The sequence below is a fragment of the Crassostrea angulata genome, chromosome 6, assembly GCF_025612915.1.
Source record: "Crassostrea angulata isolate pt1a10 chromosome 6, ASM2561291v2, whole genome shotgun sequence".
NCBI classification, from domain to species: Eukaryota; Metazoa; Mollusca; class Bivalvia; order Ostreida; family Ostreidae; genus Magallana; species Magallana angulata.
The window spans coordinates 55,208,183-55,231,404 of NC_069116.1; the positions used below are offsets into that span (position 1 = coordinate 55,208,183).

At 31.8% G+C, this 23,222-nt stretch overlaps 2 protein-coding genes across 3 annotated transcripts; one reads left to right on the forward strand and one right to left on the reverse strand.

Annotated features, from left to right (window-relative positions):
- The first annotated feature begins 1,443 nt into the window (after positions 1 to 1,443).
- On the forward strand, positions 1,444 to 11,433 carry LOC128187389 (leucine-rich repeat-containing protein 69-like). 2 transcript variants are annotated; one of them, XM_052857837.1, is made up of 10 exons: positions 1,444 to 1,786; positions 1,971 to 2,097; positions 3,282 to 3,354; positions 7,609 to 7,804; positions 8,057 to 8,128; positions 8,953 to 9,054; positions 9,150 to 9,190; positions 9,347 to 9,370; positions 9,981 to 10,119; positions 10,480 to 11,433. In XM_052857837.1, the coding sequence occupies exons 1-10, from the start codon at positions 1,610 to 1,612 to the stop codon at positions 10,588 to 10,590; spliced, it is 1,062 nt and encodes a 353-aa protein (XP_052713797.1). In that variant the 5' UTR covers positions 1,444 to 1,609; the 3' UTR covers positions 10,591 to 11,433. The 2 variants fall into 2 exon arrangements, with proteins under 2 accessions (XP_052713797.1, XP_052713798.1); XM_052857838.1 differs by lacking the exon at positions 9,347 to 9,370 and having other exon boundaries at positions 1,448 to 1,786.
- Positions 11,434 to 12,146: 713 nt separating this feature from the next.
- LOC128187387 (T-cell activation inhibitor, mitochondrial-like) lies at positions 12,147 to 19,102 on the reverse strand. Its single transcript, XM_052857831.1, has 9 exons — positions 18,962 to 19,102; positions 17,471 to 17,579; positions 15,835 to 15,955; positions 15,212 to 15,434; positions 14,613 to 14,836; positions 14,015 to 14,106; positions 13,352 to 13,593; positions 12,810 to 12,941; positions 12,147 to 12,482 (listed from the first exon to the last, which is right to left on the reverse strand). The coding sequence occupies exons 1-9, from the start codon at positions 19,024 to 19,026 to the stop codon at positions 12,245 to 12,247; spliced, it is 1,446 nt and encodes a 481-aa protein (XP_052713791.1). The 5' UTR covers positions 19,027 to 19,102; the 3' UTR covers positions 12,147 to 12,244.
- Between the last annotated feature and the right edge of the window lie 4,120 nt (positions 19,103 to 23,222).

The window sequence follows — 23,222 nt, forward strand, 5'->3', positions numbered from 1 at the left end:
ACGATCCATTCATTAACGTATTAAAAGAAAGAAGTAAATATAAACAATAAAATGCTTTCTTTGATGATTCATGTGGGTTATGAAGTTAGCGATCGTTGCAGAAAAAACTGATTTACATAACCCGCTAAAGCGGTTATATGCATGTATATTTTCTATGATGTTACTACCTTCATATCATGAATGAATCACTAAAGAAAGCATTCTACTGCTTAACGATCATGCAACATTTTACAATGCATGAATGAATTAATAAATATCTATGCATACAAGTATATGAATAACATGCGTAAAAATCAAGTCTGATAATTTCGTGGTTTGAATTAAGTGACTGAAATTTCTGTGCAGAGCTGTTTCAGTGCTACAGACCTCCTCTGTCTGTTAAATTAAGATTTTTTTCCTTTAAAAGAAATTGGACGAGTATTGACTTTTTAACAAAGAAGATGGGGGAATAAGATGGCGCAAATGTCCATTCGGTTCAGTAGTGAAATACAATTTTGAATTCATTTTCCCCAATTAAATCTATTTAAATACATTATAATACAAGTTTGCAGAAGCACAATTTCTAACTATATTTAGTTTTTGGTATATTTAACAAAAGATCAGAGAAAAAAAAGTGAAATCGAACCCATAACATAAAATCCCTAGATACATAAGGTTAGCATATTTCAGGTAACCTAACCACTAAGCCATTTCAGCAAAGCCAAGTAGGATGTTAAAACGTTATGCGTGACTTTGACCACGAATTTACGGACTTGTATTATTTTTTCAAAACGTTCAACTTTATACAAAATGATATTTCTAACGCATAGTGGGTCATCTCTCCACGTTTTTGTTGATTGAAATCCGTTTGTTTTCCAATAGACCTTATTTAGACTATGAGAGAAATATGGAGCACAGACCCATTCTATAAAAGAAAATGCCTTGAAGTTCTAAAAAAAATGACAGTATTTGCAGGTTTTAATACGTATACACCTGTTTGAGTCAACATATTGCAAGTATTGAACATATTTATAGGTTAAAAATCAATGATATGTTAAATATATTGTTTTAAATGATTTTTGTTTTTAAAAATCAGATTTATTTATATCTTGATTTTTCAGTAGCTTGTCCGACCGTGTATGGGCATTTTACACGCCTTATCCACCCATCTTCGTATATGTTGGGTACGACATAGAATTTTCTTGGGCCCCCTGTGGAAAAGTGACCAGGCATATAATTTCCCCCTCTTAGCATTCTGGAACATGCACCTATACCGGACAAAAGGAATAGCTAAAAACTATTATAATATTGACTTTAAGTGATTTAGTGTTATCGTGGAATATATTTTAAGAAGAACTGAATCGGTAAGAGGTTTTTGAATACCCGAGAACCTTAATTCGAATCAATCATGTACAAGCTACTATGGTAATATACATACAAAGCTAGCGATAGGGTATATTTTCGAATATGCCTTCATTTATAATACTATCCGGTTACATCTTTATAAAATACTAATACTTACTCATGTTTTAATCAAGTATTTGATATGTTTTATCAAAGTAAGCATTGATTATTGAGATCATCATAGTTCATATATCTATAGGTTGTATAGCAACAAAACAGCATCAAAATGGCGGACACTATGCTTGTTCGTGCTCTTAAGGGTAAACCAAAAGCCTTAAACCTATGCAATAAGAAATTAGACAAAGTGCCAAAGATCATTGGAAAGCTTGATTGTGTTTTACATCTTCAATTACGAGGGAACAAGCTAAATACTCTTCCAATGGAGCTTAGTCACTTGTTTCAGGTAAGTAGATTGATTACATTCGTGAGTACTGTAAATAAACATTTGATTATTTTTTTGTGGGGTCGGGGGGGGGGTCATTAATTATTTGTACATATTTGTATGAGCACCTTCGATTTTATTTTCACCTTACAGTATATATTTACATCAGTTAGCCTCTGACGAGAACTGATTTTATTGTTTTCAGCTACAGATCCTAAATCTGGGAAATAATGAATTTGAAGAATTACCCGAAGTCCTTGAATATCTTACAATGTTAGAGAAACTTCATCTGTTCAACAACAAGCTGAAAACTCTGGCTCCAAAAGTGCTAAGTATGTCCAAATTATTCAACATTGTCTTATTTAAGAATACGCTGACATTTTGTGGTATTATTATATTTCTTTTTAACTGGTGTATAACCCTTCCCAGGTATTATTTCTCCCCAGAATATTTTAACGACACAATATCAACACATCAAATTATATGTGGTGGCAAGAATTAAACATGTGTGATGGTCAGACTGGTTTGATTATATAGCGGGCCCAAATAGCTCAGTTGGTAGAGCACCTGACTATAGATTCAGGAAGCTCGGGTTTGAATCTGGTCTGGTCCATCATTATTTCTCTCATCCCAATAAATTTGGTGCCGTGACCATCCCTAGCTGGAAAGAGCCTGGGGTAATCTTTGAAGGCATTTAACATGATTTAAGTGGAGAGGAATGTGACTGTAAGACCACTTCAAATACTGGGGCCAGATAGCACTTAATTGACAAGAGGTTCAGGGGGCCTGTATAAATTGTGGACATATCTTATACAGCTGTTTGTTAATAAATCTAATAATTTCCGAGTTCAGACTTATACTGGGGAATCATTTTTATTCGTGGGGTCAATGTTTGTCTGTAGCCAAAATTTTTCTGGTTCGTTGGTAGTGTAATCGGGCTAATTTTAATAAATAATAAACAAATAATAGTGTATAGGTTTGCGGTGATGTAAATTCATTGGCAAGGGTTACCCACAAAAGCCACAAACATTAAATTGATCCCCTATGAACAATGATGATTCCACAGTATTTATATGTAACGCGGGCCAATACGGGATCCGCGTTACCTGTACATGTAAGAGAGAAACAATGACAGGATTCAAATCAGGGCCTCCTAAATCTATTCGATCTGAGCTATATTTTGGCACATACTGGCAATCAATTATAGTCTGACCGTCACATTCCTTCCTCCAGATCTTTAATCACCCTTGAATATCACCATCCCAGGTTCTTTTCCTTGGCAGGAGTAAACTTGTCGGTCAAGGCACCAAATTTAATGGGTTAGAAAAAAATGAAGGACCAGACCAGGATTTGAACTACTATCTAGCTTCAGCAATAAAACCGATCTAATTATCACATCTAAATGAAATTTATGTCTCTGTATCCACAAATCTTTTCATTTTTCTTCATATTTCAACATAACATACATTATCAGGATTAATTCTCCTTCTTAACATTCTATTTATTACTTTTTCAGCAAACCTGAGGAATTTAACATTCCTTAACCTAAATTCAAACAACCTAAAAACATTTCCTCCTGAAATATGTAGGTAAGAAACAATTTTTTCAATTTTGTAAAATGCATTGTTGTTTTGATGACCATGCAATGTATATGAATAAAAATAATGCATGTGTTATTGTAAAACACAATGTATAACCCAACTGGCATCAATCGCAAAATTAAGGTGGTATGGGCACTTCCATGTTGTGACGTATTGTTTATCAAAATAAACTATTAAATGAAGTGTAATAAATTATGTAAGTAGTTTTTTCCCCAGTATTGTCACCCAACAGTGTAGTGCAGTGGGTTAGAGGACTAACTACAAATCTGTAAGTCATGAGTTCGAATCCCGCTGGGAGTTTTACTATTTTTACTTTTCCAAATATTTTCAAGAGCAATTTTTTGGTTAAATATTGTAAAATTTGAAAATAGTATTTCAATTAAAATGTACTTAAATCCACATTTTTTTTTTTTTTTTTTTTTTTTTTTTTTTTTTGTGAGTGAATATTTTATTGGCTCAACAATTATGGTACATATATTTTTAGAACATAATTCAAAACGTTTCACAATAGAATAAATGATAAATAGCATGGAAACAGATCAATATACGAGTACTTTGGACATGGAGCTAAAATATTAACATGGATCTAAAATATACATGCATCTTAGTTTTTAACATGGTAGAAAGCATTGATCAGCAATCTTCAAACAATCAAGACAATCCATATAATACTGAAAGACTACAGTTTATAAGTTAACTAATATTGGCTGCCATAATTCGTAAAAAATGTGCATTTGATTCTTCGAACAAAGATAATTTTCTTTCGCATGAAGTTTGTTTCTTAGAAAATTTTTAAAAGCAATGAACTCAATTTGTTTGCCAGGAGATTTTGAATGAATTAGATGTATAAAGCATTTTCCAAGTAAAATACAATAATTTAGTGGAACATTTTTTACTTTGTAAATACCAAATATGACATCTTGCATTGTTAAGTGATTGACATTTTCTATATGTTGTTGCCACCAATAAATTAGATCTTTCCAGAAAATTTGTATGCTTTTACATTGGAAATATCTATGATGTATAGTGTCAATTTCATTACAGTTGTCTGTGTTACAGTTCGGACTTGGAATCAATTTCATATTAAAAAGCGACTTGTTGTGTACTATGATTCTGTGTAATATTTTGAGCTGAAGAGATTGTGCGTTAGTTTGTGTGCAACACTGAAAAGGTAAATTAAATATCTTTTTATAATCAGAGACTGGAATTTCTACTTCAAATATTTCTGACCATTTTTGAATACAGAGAGTAATTTCCTTACAACTGTTAATTAAAATCCAATATGCATCTTTACATTTTAATTCACTTAATGGTATAAGTTTTCCTTGAACAGACAAGGAGTGCATTATATTCCCTTCGCTATGGGGAGGATGTGTTTTGTCTTTGACATGTTTTTTCCAGTTATTTGGGATAGAGGAAAGAAGACTGTTGTATTGAAGAAAAGAGGGTTTAAATTTAAATTTTTCGTAAAACTCATCTAAGGTTAAGAAAGAACCATCATTGTTAATAATATCTTTAAAAAACATTATACCATTTTTATACCATTCAGAAAAAAAGATTGATTTATTGTCGATGCATATAAAATTGTTAAACCACAAGCATTCTGTAAAAATGGGTGGGTTTATACTGATTTCATTCATACAATTTCTAAATATTTTCCAAGAAGTAATTATATTATAATAAAAGGTAGGTAACTTTGCTGGAAAACTTGGCAGGCTACATCTTGTTAAGAGAAGATCAGTAATTTCTATTTTACTAAAAAAAGCATTTATTAATTTTTTCCATTTTGCATCACTCTCACTAAAAAATCTTTTGATCCAATTTATTTGAAGTGATTTAACTTGAATTTCAAAATTTGGAGCTTTTAGTCCACCATCAGCTAACTTTTGACAGCTAATAGTATATTTTATTTTAGGGATCTCCGAATTCCATATAAATTTATTTATTTCTTTTTGTACTACATTAATTATGTTTTCTGGTATTGGAATGACAGAGGCTAGGAATACAAGTTTTGACAATGCTAATGTTTTCACAATTAAAATTTTCCCTAAAAGTGATAGATTACGCATTTTCCAAAGATTAAGGGTTACTTTTAAATCCTCTAATTTGGTTTTTAAATTTTTGTCGACAGCGTTATTTTCATTTTCACTATTGAACCAAACACCAAAGGAGAAAAATTCCCCTCTGGACCATTTTACTGGCAGAGTGCCTGGTTTATAATTTCTTTTTGATCCTATCCAGATTGCTTCTGTTTTATTCAAATTTATTTTTAGTCCAGATAATTTATAAAACCTTTGCATAATGTTGAGAACTTCATAACCTGACTCTTCATCACTAAGAAAACAAGTTGTATCATCAGCAAGTTGACTGATTTTAAATTCAGTTTCACCTATTTTGATACCTCTTATGTTTTTATTTTGTCTTATTGCTATTGCTAAAATTTCTACACATAATACGAATAAGTATGGTGATAGAGGGCAGCCTTGTCTTACTCCTCTACTTAAATTGAAAAAATTTGAGGTGTATCCATCATTAATTATACAGCTAGAAATATCAGTATATAAAATTTTGACCCATGACTTAAAACTATTTCCAAACCCAAATATACTAAGAACTTTTTCTAAGTAATACCACTCAACTGTATCAAAAGCTTTTTCAAAGTCTACTAGTAAAATCAAGCCTGGGATATTTTTCAAATTTGTATATGCAATAAGGTCTGAAATAGTTCTGATATTTTCACCAATAAACCTTTCTTTTATATAACCTGTTTGATCAGGATCAATTAATTTTGGTAAACTGTCAATGATTCTGTTAGCTAACACCTTTGCCACTAATTTATAGTCAAAATTTAGAAGGGATATAGGCCTCCAGTTTTTTAAATTAGTTCTGTCTTTATCCTTTTTGGGTACTAGAGTGATGACACCCTTTCTTTGATCATATGACATACACTTTTTTTTAATGGAGAAATTTATACTTTCAAGAACTAAGTCTTTGATATCACTCCAAAAATATTTATAAAACTCTACCTGAAAGCCATCGGTTCCTGGGGTTTTATTAAGTTTGAAGTCGGATAGAATTTTAAGACATTCTGATTCCTTAATTTCACCTTCACATTTCTTTGTCTCTTGTTCAGATATTCTAGGAATATTTAAATTATTGAAAAAGGTTAATTCATTTTTAGTTACATTTATTTCAGATGATTTATATAAATTCTGATAATAAGTTTTTTCTTCTTCTAGTATAACTTTTATATCTGTCAGAATTGTATTGTTTACTACAAGTTTATCTATTAATACGCTTATTTTTATAATTTCTTTTCTCAAGGGATAGAAAATATTTTGTTGATTTTTCTCCTTCTTCGCACCATTTTGCATGAGATCTTAACATGATACCTTTAGTTTTACTGTTATATATCTCTTCTAATTCATTTTTCCATTCTTGGTACTGATTGAGATTTTTAGGTGAGGGTTGTAAAACAATCAACTGCGTTTGTGATTCAAGTTTTTTATTTAGTTCTTTTTCCCTTTCTCTTTCTTTCCCAGCTTTTATTTTTGAGTATTTAATTATAATAATTTATCAAAATAAACTATTAAATGAAGTGTAATAAATTATGTAAGTAGTTTTTTCCCCAGTATTGTCACCCAACAGTGTAGTGCAGTGGGTTAGAGGACTAACTACAAATCTGTAAGTCATGAGTTCGAATCCCGCTGGGAGTTTTACTATTTTTACTTTTCCAAATATTTTCAAGAGCAATTTTTTGGTTAAATATTGTAAAATTTGAAAATAGTATTTCAATTAAAATGTACTTAAATCCACATTAATATTGACCTTAAAATGGTTTTATTATATGCAACAATTACAAGTATGACTCATGTAAACTAATAGCTATTAATTATAATGAACATGCATGTATTCTGTAAGTTCATGTCTATTTCAGTGACATAACTCTTTTAATAGTGAGGACCGATCTGTATTATACATGCTTTCATAGCAATTCAAATCCTAACTTTTGAGGTCACATTTTAAATTTACATTTACCTTGGTACATGTATAAATTTTTTTTCCTAGTTGTTATACTGATTAAATCTAAAATAAATGTTCTCATATTATGTGTTTGTGCTAGATTAAATGTTTTTTGGTATCAGTATGGTGAAATGGGCTACAGTACAAATATAATACATAGACATGTACTTTAAGAAATCTTCATGAAGTTGTATCATAACTCTGAATTTCCCATCCCAGACTGTCTAGTCTCCAACATCTGTCAGTGGATTCGAACCAGTTAACAGAGCTACCCGTGGAAATCTGTGCATTACTTCGACTGGAGGAATTCCATGTAGCCAATAACCAGCTGACAAGTCTTCCGCTTGAGTTTGGATTCCTTGTCAATCTAGAAAAATTGTACCTTCAGAAGAACAAAATTAGAGAACTGCCAGAGGTGAGTTATGTAAAAGGGGATTCAGAGGCAGCATGTAATGTAAATATCAATTCACTATCTCACAAAAATTTAAAGTTCTCTGATGATTGAATTAGTATTAAATTAATAAATAGTATATGTGTACCAGTACACATGTCTATTTTTATTGAATATATGTTAAAATTGGTATATGTTTATGTAAGTCTGCTTTCTTGACAAAAAAGGATCTATACGCTGTCTTACTTAATTGTACTTTCTCCATGTATTTTGCAGAGTCTAGGAAAGTGTTATAAATTAAGGACAGTTGATATTGCTGCAAATGAACTTAGAATTTTTCCTACTGAGGTAATACAGGAACAAAATAATACACTGTATATTAAAAGGATAATAAGGTAAACATAAATAGAAGGAAATGACTACCGGGTACATACTGTATATACTTAAGGACTCAGGAGACGTTCCTCAATTTTATATAATTTTCCTTGATATACTATTCCTTATTTATTAACATTTAAACCTGTTTATTCCCAAAAATTCAGGGTACATTACCAGGCTATTTCCAGAGCTAGAATATTTAGAATTTTTCTTAAAACAGGAGCATGCAAAATGCATTTGAAAGCTTATAAATAAAGTCATGTTTATAAATTTCAATTAAACACCTTATATCTAAATAAAAAAGTATTATGTAACATGAAAATATAATTATGAAATTACTTTTAGAAATCTTCACATTGTGGAGATAGGAAAAAATAGAAAAAAATGGAAGATAGGTTGCGTCTGACCTTAATAATATCATGCATGTTCACTCAGTGTATTGTCAGGGGTTCTACAAATCTCTAATAAAGTAAAAGTTAAAAGAATAAACCATATTTAAACAATTTCTAATCCTAAAATAGTAAGTTTTTGCATTTTTCCAATTAAAATCGTATTAAAATTGGAGTTTTTTTTCCTTCAGAAATCTCATAATTTGAGAAAATCATGTCTTAAATTAATTTCTATCTAACAAATTAAAACAGACTCTGTGTTCACATGACAGTCAGAATAGTCGCATTTCTCCTGGCATTTTGATTTTGAATAGACTCATTGAACTGTTTGGCCAGTTTAAAAAATAACTTATTGCAAGCGTTGAGTGTATAATTTATTTTATGAAAAGAAAATTTTCTGTTTAGCTGAGTGCTCTCCCTTTGAAAGAGTTACACTGTGAGGAAAACCCCCTGTTACAACACATTCCTGTCCATTCAGTACAAGAAGAGGAGGTCCTCTCACTGAAGGTACATTGTAAGGCAGTAGGAGGGATATTAATCTCAATAATAATCAACTGTTTATGTAGAATATGAAAACATATTTTATTTCATTTCATTCACAGGAAATTGGTGCAAGATACATTATGAAGGAACTCAAGGATAGGTAAGAATTAAATATTATTAATTACTGTTATTTAAAGCTGCATAAATTCACTGAAATTCAATCACAATTATATACTCATGCAACCTATATATTATATGTGAGATAATGTTGTATATAGAAATATTTCTATTTGTTAACTAAAAGAGTAATTTTCAGTAAACCGACTGCTGGAAAAGACAGGTGACATTTATTTCCACTTTATTCTTCATGGTTTTCTATATCCTAATGTAATTCTTGTATAAGTTTACAATGTTAATGAAAAGTTGTTAAAGGCTGTTTCCCTGAGCTTGACCCAAAGAAAATGTTTAATTGTAACATGCTTGATGTGTTGTAAATTTTCAATCAGCTTCAGTGTCATTGCATATTTTTACATATATATGCATGCTTTCCATGAAATAAATAAAACCATTAACATTGTATGGGTACTTGGTTCATGTTGTGAGTGATGAAGATGGCTGATGGAAAAAATAGTCTGTATTGAATGTAATCAGATTTGATGCCTTATTCTGGTTCTTGAAAATTACAACTAGGTACATAAATACGGTACTGGTTTATGGAAAAAAAATAGTTACCAATAGTTTGCCAAGAAATATGACATTCAATATATCAGTATCTGTTTTTACTACAGAAATTTCTCTTGTTGATCTTGAAATTTACCATAGGTAGAACAGTAGCCAAGTTCATACTATTCACTTGAGGCAGTATTAAACCATCAATGAAGTTTTTAATTATAATTGGGACTGACGGGTTATGTTTCATGAGTTATTGACTCCTTTACAACTGATTGTAGGTGGTCCTACCTGAGGAAGGCTATCCGCCATTACCCCCAGATCAAGGAGATGCTGGCCCAGTCCAGTAAATGTGCCGTGTGTGGGGAGTCCTTCCTCAATACATGGCTGGAGTGTGTACGCTTTGTAGATGCTAGAGAGGTAAGGACCTGTAATTTAACTAAGAGGACATGAATAGCTAGTACATGTACCAGTAACTGCTTACAACTATGACCTCATTATTTTTAAAATGCATAGCTTTCTTTGGTGTAATTTGTTCTTAGATGCTTCTAGGAGGGTTTGTACAATATCTAACTTCATACTGATAATTTTTTCTGACAAATTGACTGTCAGTTTAAGTGGAATCCTCTCTACATAAAGCTGTATCAAGCTATCCCAGCATATGACCCCAGTATTTTTAAAATGCATAGCTTTCTTTGGTGTAACTTGACATTCTGTTCTTTGATGCTTCTTGAAGTGTGTGTAACATTTTAAAACTTCATACTGTGATTTATTTCTCAGGATTTGAAACTCAACAACCTGTCGGGTCTGATCCCAGTGCGGGCTCTACTCTGTTCCTATCGATGCTTCAACTCTTCAGGACATGATTACTATGGTGTGGCCTTTCCTTGACCTCTAAGTAGACCAATGTTTAAAGAATGAGTCTGTCCAAGGGAAGTAACTCTGTCATATCATGTGATTTAATCTTCAAATACGTTGATGCTGAGATGTGTCCTCATTAAACTATTGTGACCCATAAACACATTTAAGTTATATACATGTGTATTTCCTTTGAACTAGCATCAAAAATCCTTTGCAAGAGAAACAAAGTTTTTCCAGTGATATGTACATGTAACTGACTATGGTGTTTTTGTCCAATATTCTGTAAATGTTTTAAGTGGGTGGAGTTTCTATCTGGACTATGTACAGAATTTGCATTGGCCTTTTTGAAATGCATATCAGAATTAAGCAAGTTGCATGGTATAAACTACCATTAAAATTCACGTCTGTGAGAATATATATAAAATGTGCAGATGACGTTTTATCTTAATTCATACTTTTCTTTTTTTTTCCTGAATAAAAGAGAGTGTTTTATCATTTTACCATCTAAATTATTCTTGTATATTTTTAATGTATAGAAATTTGTATTTACATTCACTTGTTCACAAAAGTTTGAAGTTTTAAGAAATGTTTGCCCAAATATTTATTATATGTATCTAGCTAGAGCCATGCATTGGGGGTAGGTTGTCCAAAAAAAAAGAGCAACATCAGTTGCTTTTTGTGACACACCTCTAAAATCTGTGCATATCGAGTACCGATAGTTTTTCTTAAAACTTAACTACCGATAACATGAATTGGTATTTGTATTTTGAGTTTTATTATTGTTGATTTTGTAAACACATTTTTATTGTTATATCATTGAAAGTTTATTTTTATATTATTTCCTAACATTAAAATGCCTATTTCTACATCTTATTTTTCTTCTATTTTTTTAAAATAAAAATAACATTGGGGGATTCAGAGGGGGACCTGCCCCCTTTTGTATGATCGAAATGAAAAAAAAATCCACACAATTAGCAGAACTACAGAAAAAAAAATCAAACCAATTTTAGTTGTTATTTTCATAAATCTTATAATCTATCAAGTACATAAATAAAGCTAGAATAACTAATGAAATTGGACCAGGTACTTGGGAGCTTTCCAGCTACCTGGGCCCTCTGAGAGCCTCCAGGCGGCCCCATGACTCCCGCCATTTCATCAAATCCTGGATCCGCCACTGAATATGTCAACACCAACAGATTTGTGATACAGGCAAGATTACGATTATTATACACAATGTACATTGCATGTACTTGCTTAATCATTTGTTGAGGGATATCGGTAGCCAGTTGAAATATATTTTGCACCTTAGGGTTTTTCTGATTAGCAAATAAACCGTGTGACATGCTATTATTTACTAGGGGTATGTTAAAGATCTGTTCAAAAGCCACATTGAAAGGAAATATATGATGAAATCTTATCTTCGCCTCTTAAAATCATGCACTAATTTTAAAATATAACCCAAGAAAGTGTCATACAGGTAACCACAATATTTATATTTCAGCAAAGCTTTTAATGCATGTATTGGTAATACATATACATAAAAAAAATATTAAAACCTGATATTATAAAAAAAATATCACAATTGGTGTAACAAGGCAAGCTTTAATAAATCATTAACGTAATTTATTAATACTCCAAGAATGCCCTCATAAAAATAAAACCAAATATTGTGTATGAATTTGACTCAATCATTTTCCCAGTTCCACGGTATACACACTAACCCATCGTCCGTGACAGAATAATACTGTGTCACTCTCACACGGACGCCCTCCATGTAAGTAGTGATCTCATCAGCATTGTCCATCAGTCTCTCACAGCACTGCGTCATCTGGGCGGGAGAGATGTTTAAGTCTTTCTCCAGGTGGATCAAACCTAGTTTATCTTGGCACTGCTGAATCACTTCATCTTCAATCATCTTCAGGCTAAAACAGGCACAACGTATCATTGCTATAAAAGTTCTTTCATCTACACAAAATCAACATTGTAAAAAAAATACATGTATGTGACATATAAAATCTTGTACAAGACTACAAGTATTTTCAGAATTTATTTCATTAATAAAACTTCCTTACAAAACTGCTCTATGATCAATGCAACAGTAACGGTTGTTTCAGTATAATGATTAACCAGTACACACACGTTAGTTAACAGAATATTTACTGGTATACCAAAAACAAGTTTTTTTATGAAACCTACTGTAACATGAATCTTTTGTTAGATGAAACATAAAAGTCTGTGCAAGGACTTACGAGATGGCGTCCTTTAAACGCTCTTCGGCCTGCTGCTGTGTTTTGGCTATGAAATCTACAATCATTGAGCCGGGCATAGACACGGGAATCAAATACTGTCCCAAGTTTGTCAAGGTTAGTGGGGCCGAGGAGCTGTAAACAACATTTAATGTTAACATGAGTCCCAAATATACATATACAAACAAAATTTCACATGTGAGTTGTGAATAACCTTACTATAATTCTTCAGATCAATGAAGAAAGATATGATTTTAGAAAATATGTGAAAAGTATGTATTCTGTTAAAAATGTGTAAATATACATGTATTACAGAATATGTTCATAAATATATTAACTATTTATATGCTCTTCAAAAGTAATGGAAAGCCAACATTATGATTTACATGTACATTGGATGTTCTTCAAGAATGAATTAAAAATCAAACTATTTTCAGAAAGTTTTGATGTTACTTGTATCTGACCCTAAACTCTGAATGAATTTTAGGCCAAATTCATAACCTTATTAAGTTCACATATTCTCAATTGAAACTCTAACAACTTACCCCTCGACAACCATTTCAAGGCGTGAAAGATCACCACTTCTAAACATTCGCCTCACAAGATCCTGGTTTCGTCGCATCGTGTTTAAAATCTTGTTCAATAGAACCTCATACTCCTCGGCCATCACGATGTGGTGTCGTTCCCGTCGTCGGATCTTGATGTGACACAACAAGCGAGATAACTCCTGTTCCATGTAGGGAAGGCGTTCTATCACAGCATCATAAGCAGGAACTGATGACAGTCTCTGTAAAGCAAGTACATGTAAGACAATGATAAATATAATAAGTGGAAAATCTGCAGAGTAGCATTTACCTATCTATTGCGTTACAAAATGCAAAATATGATCTTTTACCAAAACCATAATAACCCCAGAAATGCAAAAATGAAGAATATAAACTAGAAAATTGAATGTAGAGCTCTATATGGTCTTTAAGAAATGTGACCATTTGTCATGAACTCTGAAATACATTGTACTTGTATGTAGTGTTGGTAACCTCAATAAAAGTTTGAAAACATGATACATGAAACTGTATTATTTAGAGAATTTCTTTGAATAAAACTGAACAACAACAAATTAACATGAAAAGATTATGCCTTAAAACAACAGCAAATTCACCATGGTAGACAATAAAACATACCATTAACCAGACAACAATAAAACATACCATTAACCAGACTTGGGGAACATCAGTATGGTTCAGGCACACCTCCCCTGACAAACTGACTCCATTTCTGTCAGTGAATACCACATTCCTCCCTGTGAAGTATAGGTTTAGAAGCATTTCAGAGTAGTTAATTCTAATTTCTCAATGCATATACATACTGTTATTCTGAAGCGTGTTCAGCAGATTGCCTGCTCGCCAGCGCTCACCAAAATTCACTATATCTGCATCACAAATTTTGTCGAGCTCTCACAACCACTGGCTCTGCTGAACACGCCTTTGTTTTCTCTGGTGACAATACAGTATTTGTTCCTCAGTAAAAGGAAAGCCCTGAAATGTTATATCACCCTCTGCCTTTGGCATCGGGCAACATAAATTCCAGGGCTTTATGTCACCTCGGGGAAAATATAATGGTACATGTATGTCACCATCAAAGCCATGCAGTACATGTATATGTATAATATGATAACATGTTGTTCAAACTAAAAGTATCAATACAGAATCACATATAGCGTATTAAGTTATGTATCAGAGATACATGCACCTATTACACTAAATATGGGCTTAAAGAAAATTACTGTTCTGATATTAAGTCACTTACCAAAGAGGAATTTTTTGACTACGATTGGGTGGTTTTCTGAAACCTTTTCTAATGAGGTCAGGCATGCAGTGAATCGACGGGGCCCCCAGTTGGTGTGCCATCCGATGGCCCTAACCCCCACCATCTTCTTCAGCCGCCCAGTGATTTCTTTAACATCCTTACTGTAATCTCGGGATTCTTGTGATTTCTTCCTGGATATTTTGGAATTGGTTTTTATCCAAGATCTACAATAAACAAATAAAGGTTTGGTTGGATACTAAAGAATTAACAATAAACAATTTATGTTTTCTTTTATAATCTGTCATAGGATAAACTAATGATACTTGAATCAATACAGATAATACATATGTAAGCAAATGTGAGATATCAAAACCAATGAAAGTCTTGCAAAAGCTAGTTTTGAATTTTCAAATACTGTACCATCTGCAAAATTTTCCTGGATTTGTTGACACTTGATACTCATATAGAATTAATATTCTGGGAGTTACATGTATCTCTTCAATAATATATCTTATATTAGACATCACCGATACATGTATATAAATCAGTATTCCTACTACCTAAGGTAAATGCGTACATTAATACTGGAAAATACTTACAGTAAATTTAATTTTTCCACTTTTCTGTAAAATGCTTCTCCTCCTTTACGACCAGCAAAAATATCTCTGAAATCCGGTCCATGGTGCACCTTGGTTTTGGAGGATGTGGGAACTTCTGATATTGTGTTAATGTAATCCAGAGGCAGCTGACAGGAAGTGAGAACTGTAGTGACAGTGTCACGGATGCTTGTTGAGGCGAGGTGGACCTTTATATGACTCAGACCTGAAAGACAAACAGCTGGTTGCAATTTAAAACCGACTTATTTGTTTAAGATACCAGTTGAAGTGTACATTTCCAAACACATGTACTTGTTACAAAATGAGATAACGTTGATTATTTCTAATATCCTATGAATATAAAACATGGTGAGACATGATTTTAAAAGTGAGTACTATAGATTTCTACCTAAGCCCATGGAATACATATCCGCATAAAATCGCAAGAAGCACATCTCACAAATTTAAAAATCTCTCTAATTTTCAGATATTTGTAAACTACACGAAACTATGATAAAAATTCGGCATTCACGATTTTATGTTCTTGCGATTTGATAACAAACGGTAGAATTGCCGAATTAAGTACACGCGTAAAATAAGGAATCTACAGTAATTTCTAACCTTACCTTGGTCTTTGTCAGCATCATTTTTGGCAAAAAATGTCAGATTGGTAGGTGGAACATTCTCCTGCTTTCTGAGGGCAAATATATACTGATGTAGCTTTTTAAGGGAGTCTTCATTGATGGACTGGTTAAAAATGAAGTGACAGAAGTTTAGAAATTTAGGATTAGTAAAGATTACCAGTTTGGAAACTTAAATGAAAAAGACACATTTAGATACTCCTATTCACATCATTCAGATTTCTATAAAAGAAGGTTTTCAAATAGAAAGCACTGTCCCCCAGTAATTAACATCAGAAGTGAGGACTAAATACAATTTCTAAAATAACTGTAATATACAATATTTGTTGCAGCGTCTTATACAAAAAAATTCAAAACATTTTGTAGGTTTTTATTCTGATAAATATTTACATATAAACATTGAAAGTCCCTAAAGGTCGAAAAGGCAGTCATTCTTTGAAACAATAAAAATTCAAAGACATATTTTTAAAATTAAAATCAATACTGCATCCATTTAACGTAGCTCGCGGGTTTGCTGACGTCACAATAGGATTCGACGTAAAGAGTTGACCATCATAACAAACTCATACAATTCTTTTAGAAATAACAAATGATCTTTAGAAACATAAAATGAAATATTTTAAAAAGCTAAATTGCAGTTTATAGAAAACATTTATAATTATCAAGTGCTAAAAATTTAAAGATGACATACATTGTCGCATAGAGTTCTATAAGGTATGAGTGTGAGGTTGAACTCTTTAATTTGTTGTTTAGACAAGTACATTGTAAATAAATTGAACCGTATGCATTAACTTCGCTCGTTTCACAATTATGAATTGTGTATTTTCAAATACCGATCTAACTATTAAAATCATTTTGGCTTTAGCTAGTTATCGTAATTATGCGATTACAAACTTTTTTATATGTCAATACGTGTATGGTAATTATTTTTGCATTGAATGCATGACTGATTCATTGAAAAAATAAGTAGCCATGTTTCTTCTCTTCACAACCTTACATTAATTTCCTTTATGCATTCGAAAACATTCATAATAATGTTAATTAGATTTGCATGTTCTAATATGTGTTAATCAGCTAGTCTGGTCAACCAGCGCATTTTCATATTTGGTTCTCAGACGAAAGAAATTGATAACGTCGGGCTAACGTCGTGATAAGAATGTAGGATTTTTGTGAAATCTTTTAAATCTTTAAAGTTGTTTTACGAAAAATTGGCTGAGAACACATATTGATTTTTTTCTATGAATTGATTCAAAATAATCTCTTCTGTTATTGTGTTGAGTAAAATTAAGTTCGTCTAGATCGTTTAAAAGTTTGAAGCATAGTTTTGAAATGTGGTTTTCGACTAAGATATGCATTTTACTATATATTTCATTGAAATGGCGTTGCTAGATTTTATCAGCGACACTGTGTTTGAATCACGATAAAATTATTACTACGCAGACGAATCTCAAATAAATTTTAGAAATAAATCATTGAAACCTATCGATCACGCGGACAAATTTTCAGGGTAGGTTTTCTCGCAAGCAGTAAACCCGCGAGCTACCTTAATAATATAACTATATTAATTAGTATATACAAGATATTACATATATACATTTATAGTGCTGCTGAATAACGTTACCCTTTCTTTGGGGTGCTGTCCAAAGAGATCTGGATGGACTGTGAAGTAGAATGGTCTCAAAGCGGTAGCTGCCTCACTCACACTCAAACACCGGCAAATTCTTAAAGTTCTGAAATTCAAAAACTCTTTTGTAAGGTAAATTTACATAGTTTGGTGAAACATCAATTTTTTAATCTACGTCACTTACAATTACTTATCAATTTTTCCTGCTAAAGAGCAATTTCACAGTTATTGTGAAGGGATCAATTTGTCTATCATTCAAATTTTTATCAATTATCCTTTAGTACTTTAATGCACTGTGAATTAAGGTATTCGATGTATAACGACCACATTTTGTACCTAAGAAATGAATGGTCCGATATTCCTAATCATGGTATCATTTTGAAGGTGTTATCAAATGAAAATACTCCACCAAAGGAATTTTCAAAATATTAATTATGGGCCAACTAATTACACCTTGAATTTTGTATTGAAGTCTATGGGCAACGTATGTTTTAATGCGATATTGTAAAAAGTAACTTAAAATTTGTAAAATTCTCTTGGTTAATACATGCATAAACTTTCTCTTTATTAAAATATGAATTAAAATGAATCATTTACCGCAGATATTCTGACGAAATTAAAAAAAATTTTTTCAACAAGGGGAGAAAACTCTTTAAAAAATTTTAAGGTGCAAAATGACCGGCTTCTTATAAGTTGTCAGTCATGTGAATTTGGTTCATTTCACTTTCATTGTTTTTTAGCAGTACATATTTAACTGGTTTTAAACCATTCAAAATTGTTCAATATCTCTTCATTATACATTGAATACCTTAAAAAAAATCTACTGTAAGAAATTTACTTTGTTTAATGGGAATATAAGTATACCACTATGATAAGCAGCATTAAGCGCAACATATTTTTAAAGAGTTTATGTGATACCATATATAGGGCCTACTCGGTATAGCAATATTGGATCACAAACCAATGAACAGCTAATGAACAGATGGACCGGGCCGGTGGAGATGATTTGGGTACGTAAATTAACGGGTAACTAGAATTACAGAAATACCTGTGATTTACCGAAATGCCTTTCAAAAACACCGAAATGCCTCATTTGAGCACAAGAATTTAACATCATAGTTTAAATCTAAGTGTTTAAATGTATTTCCCCACTTTTCAGTTTGATAATGTAATGATTTTGACATAAATAGTGATTTTTAACAAGTTAAAGAGTACGTGTTCAAAATCAATGACAACTTCAGTTGGCAGTAAAATGGTTTCAAATGATTTTGGGTACAATGTAATGTCCTGAACAAAATGTACCATCAAGATAAACGACTTTTACTTTATTACCTACAGGCTATGCAACAGTACAACCCTGATTATTGAGCATTTCCAACAAAAAACGAAAAGGTGTTCAGGTTCTATCAAGAACTTTCTTATGTAGAGGCCTGAAATATAATGTCTCCGCTTTATATATAACGTTGATCATATTCCAGAATAACCTACAGATTAAGACAGCTGCACGATAATGAAGCTTGGCGACTTTTAAATGGACAACGAAGGACATTCATGACACCATTTTTTTGTTTTGGATCGAGGCGAACTAGTTCAAATGTAACGTGAACCAGTTTAGTAGACAACCTATTCGTTTACTATTCGGAAGGGTTACTTGGTAACAAGATTGTAAGATGGAATACTTCAACATGGAACGTTTTTCAACGCATCAAAATGATAGATATTGTATATAATTTTCATGTGTTTCGAGAAAGGTGACCTAAAAATTGCATGTAAAAAGTATTAAATTCTATTTATGGACATAATATATAGGTTTTTTTATAGGCCTATATATATATATGTGTATCGAATCGGATGGGGTCGATTACTTTCAAAAGAAATCGATTAAATTACAATTACTTTTGGTTTTAAAAGTAATCGATTACAGGCTAATTACATCCATTTTTTAAAGCAATCGATTACATTAGATTACTTTTCCTCATTGTAATCATGATTACTTGTGATTACTTTAGATTACATTATTTGTTTTTCAGTTTTTTCATAGTTTAAATGTTTCATTTAAAAAAAAAACAGTGCATTTTATTACAGGACTCTTTATTCTGGTATCAGTGTAATTTGTTGCACTATTTACAAGCCTTTTCATTGCATTTTATCATCATTAACATTTGAAATGTAGAGTCATTTAGCCTGCATCTATCAGGTCTGAAGATCAGAAATTAAATAAGCACAGTATGTGAACTGTTTTCTAATGCGCTTAAAAGCAAGGACTGTTGAAAAGCAAACTCATTGTATCGTGACTGGACATGAATTTAAACATGCCCAAGGGCAATAAAGGAATACTGGCCAACTTTAAGACTGAACCTTATTCACAAAATATAAGATCCAATGAATAATGATTTCAACCTATTGAATTTTGCCATTGTAATCATAAAAGTAATCAAAAATTAATCATGATTACAGGACTTCTTCACAGAGTAATCGATTAAATTACGATTACTTGTAATCAGAAAAATGGATGATTACTGATTACTCATGATTACTCAGCAACCTGTAATTGATTACAGCTGATTACGATTACTGATTATGATTACCCCATCCCTGGACTATCGATTTATGTATACATATTCATATTCATGTATATATAATGTATTATTTGTGTCTTTTCCTTTGGACATTAATTCTGAATATTTCTTAACCTTTATATCATTCATCGATTTATGTATACATAATCATATTCATGTATATATAGTGTATTTTTTGTGTCTTTTCCTTTGGACATTAATTCTGAATATTTCTTAACCTTTTAATCATTCATTTTGAGTGACTGGTTAATACTCATTAAAACGAGGTTTTATGATTTTATAAATAGAATTGAGAATTTTACATCATGTACTGCTAATAACTATCAGGGGCGGATACAGGATTTGTAGTTAGGGGGCGTGGATAAAATCATTGAGGCAGGGAGTCTGGGTTTTCGTGTATTTTGAAGGTAAAACCAGGCTCAAAATAGTGGTATTTTTTTAGTTATGTACACTTAACAAAAAAAGCCTATAACATATATATAACAATTTGACACATATTGTTACTTATACCTAATACATGTATTGGATTAAAAACAAAATATTTTAGGCATTTATGAACTCCCAAAATTAACCAGGTTATTAAAGTTACAACATTCTAATGACGTTACGGTATCCGACCCCCTATTAGCTGTTAGAAATATCTGATGCATCAAATCTTCAATATTCTTATATTAAAATAGTCTATTTACCTAGAAAAAAATTCTAAAAATTTACAGTTATTCGGAAATTTCTGCTTGCATCGCAATAGGGAAATGACAGCGCAGTCTACATGCACTTAATTGAAACAAAACTGCTGGGATTTCCAGTCGATTCTTGGTCGAAGCCCCAAGTTCAGGGCCCTGGGGAATTTGATGCAGCCACCATAATGAAATGACCAACACTGCTTGTTTTAAACACAGTTTAATTGGTTTGTTATCAGAACCTGTCAACATGCATTAGGATCAGATGTTTATATATATAGAGCAGCAGAATTACAATCAGCATAACACAGCTAGTGTATCAATGAGGTGTAACATTGAGTCAGACTTAATTATAAATAAAGTGAAACACAAAATGCTAACTTTTCTATTCAAACATTTATCAAATCATCTACAGTAATGCATCATTTGAAAATTTGAGGGGGGGGGGGGGGGGGCGTGCGCCCTCCACGCCCCCTTAAATCCGCCAGTGACTATAATTTAACAGAATTTTGCATTTATAGTATGTTACGTTGATCAGATCAGCTGCTATATTGTATATGAATGTACATATATACATTATAATACGGCTGATATATACTGATTATTCTCTTTTGAGAAGTGGACAGGCATAGCCTACATCCATGTGGATATAGGGTATGCATGTCCACTTCTCAAAACAGCTGCAAATTAAAGATATGAAAGCAAATTTATCTGTCGAATATGTTTATAAATCTTCATATGACGAATTTGATGAAAACAACTTGATCATCATAATGAAATACACATTTTCCTACAAAACGTACATTTTAAAAATATCGCGCACGCCATGAACGCGTCCGAAAAAAGTACAGATTGTATAGACGCTGATCCTGTTTTTGAGGAACTAGACTGTCCAATCACTGAAAAAGAAATTGTTGATGCTATCAAACGTTTAAAAAAAGAAAAATCACATGGTACTGATTTGTTAATTAACGAATATTTCATTGAGTTTAAAGATTATCTTGTTCCATTTATACTAAGATTATTCAATAGAATATTGTCTTCTGGTTTTTTCCCCAATATGTGGGCACAGTGTATTATAATACCAGTTTTTAAAAAGGGTGATGCATTAGACCCCAATAATTATAGAGGCATTAGTCTTGTCAGTTGCTTTTGTAAATTATTCACATCTATTTTGAATCAAAGATTGTTAACATGGTCTGACGCAAATGATGTAATCACTGATGCACAGTTTGGATTTCAACCCAAACGAGGTACAGCTGAGGCTATATTTAGCCTTTCAAATATTATTAATATGTCAATAAGAAAGAAAAAAAGATTGTATTGTTGTTTTGTTGACTTTAAGAAAGCATTTGACACTGTTGAAAGATTGAAATTATGGGAAAAATTGTCTAACGTTGGTATTAGAGGAAAGTTGTTGAATTTTATTCGTAGTATGTATAATAATATGAAATCATGTGTTAATTCAGCAGGAAAGTTATCTGAGTTTTTTTAAAAATAACACAGGACTTTTGCAGGGAGAAGTGCTATCTCCAATATTGTTTTCATTATATGTGAATGATTTTGAAATGGAATTTTTGTGCAAAGGTAACATACCAATACAAATTCAAGAGTTAAATATTTTTGTTTTAATGTATGCAGATGACATGGTAATTTTCTCCGAAACTGCACATGAGCTTCAAGAAATGTTAAATACATTGTATTCTTATACATCTGTCTTGGATCTTACTGTAAATGTACAAAAAACCAAAATTGTCATTTTTAGAAATGGTGGTAAAATTCACAATTGTGAAAGGTGGCATTTAAATGGTGAGCCAATTGAGGTTGTCGATAGCTTTATATACCTGGGCCTTTTGTTACAATATAATGGAAAGTTTAACAATACACAGAAACAGTTGGCGGGCCAAGGGAGAAAAGCCATGTTTTCTTTAAAGTCAAAAACAAGTCAATTGTATCTGAATACAGAAACAATGCTGTCAATTTTTGATACTTATATTGCTAGTATATTAAATTATGGCTGTGAGATATGGGGCATGCATGCTGCAAATGATATAGAAAAAGTGCATTTAGAATATATTAAATTTGTGTTAAGTGTGAAGAAGAATACAAACACTGCACTTGTATATTTTGAAACTGGGAGGCTACCTATGAAAACTATACGATTGTTTAGAATATTCAAATTTTGGTTCAAATTGTTACAAAGTCAGAATTGTATTTTGCAGTCCTGTTATAAAATGCTGTATAATGAGTGTGAATCGTCTTTGGCACCTGCTGAAAATTGGATTACTGTAATTAAGAATAAACTTTTTGAAATAGGTCTAGGACATATATGGTATGAACAGGAGTATATACATTGTGAAACCTATTTTCCTTTAATTAAGCAAAGAATCATTGATCACTTTACTCAACAACTTGTAGAACAGATTAATTCCTCATCTCGATGTTATTTTTACAAGCATATTATTGACCAGTTTTCATTACAATATTATT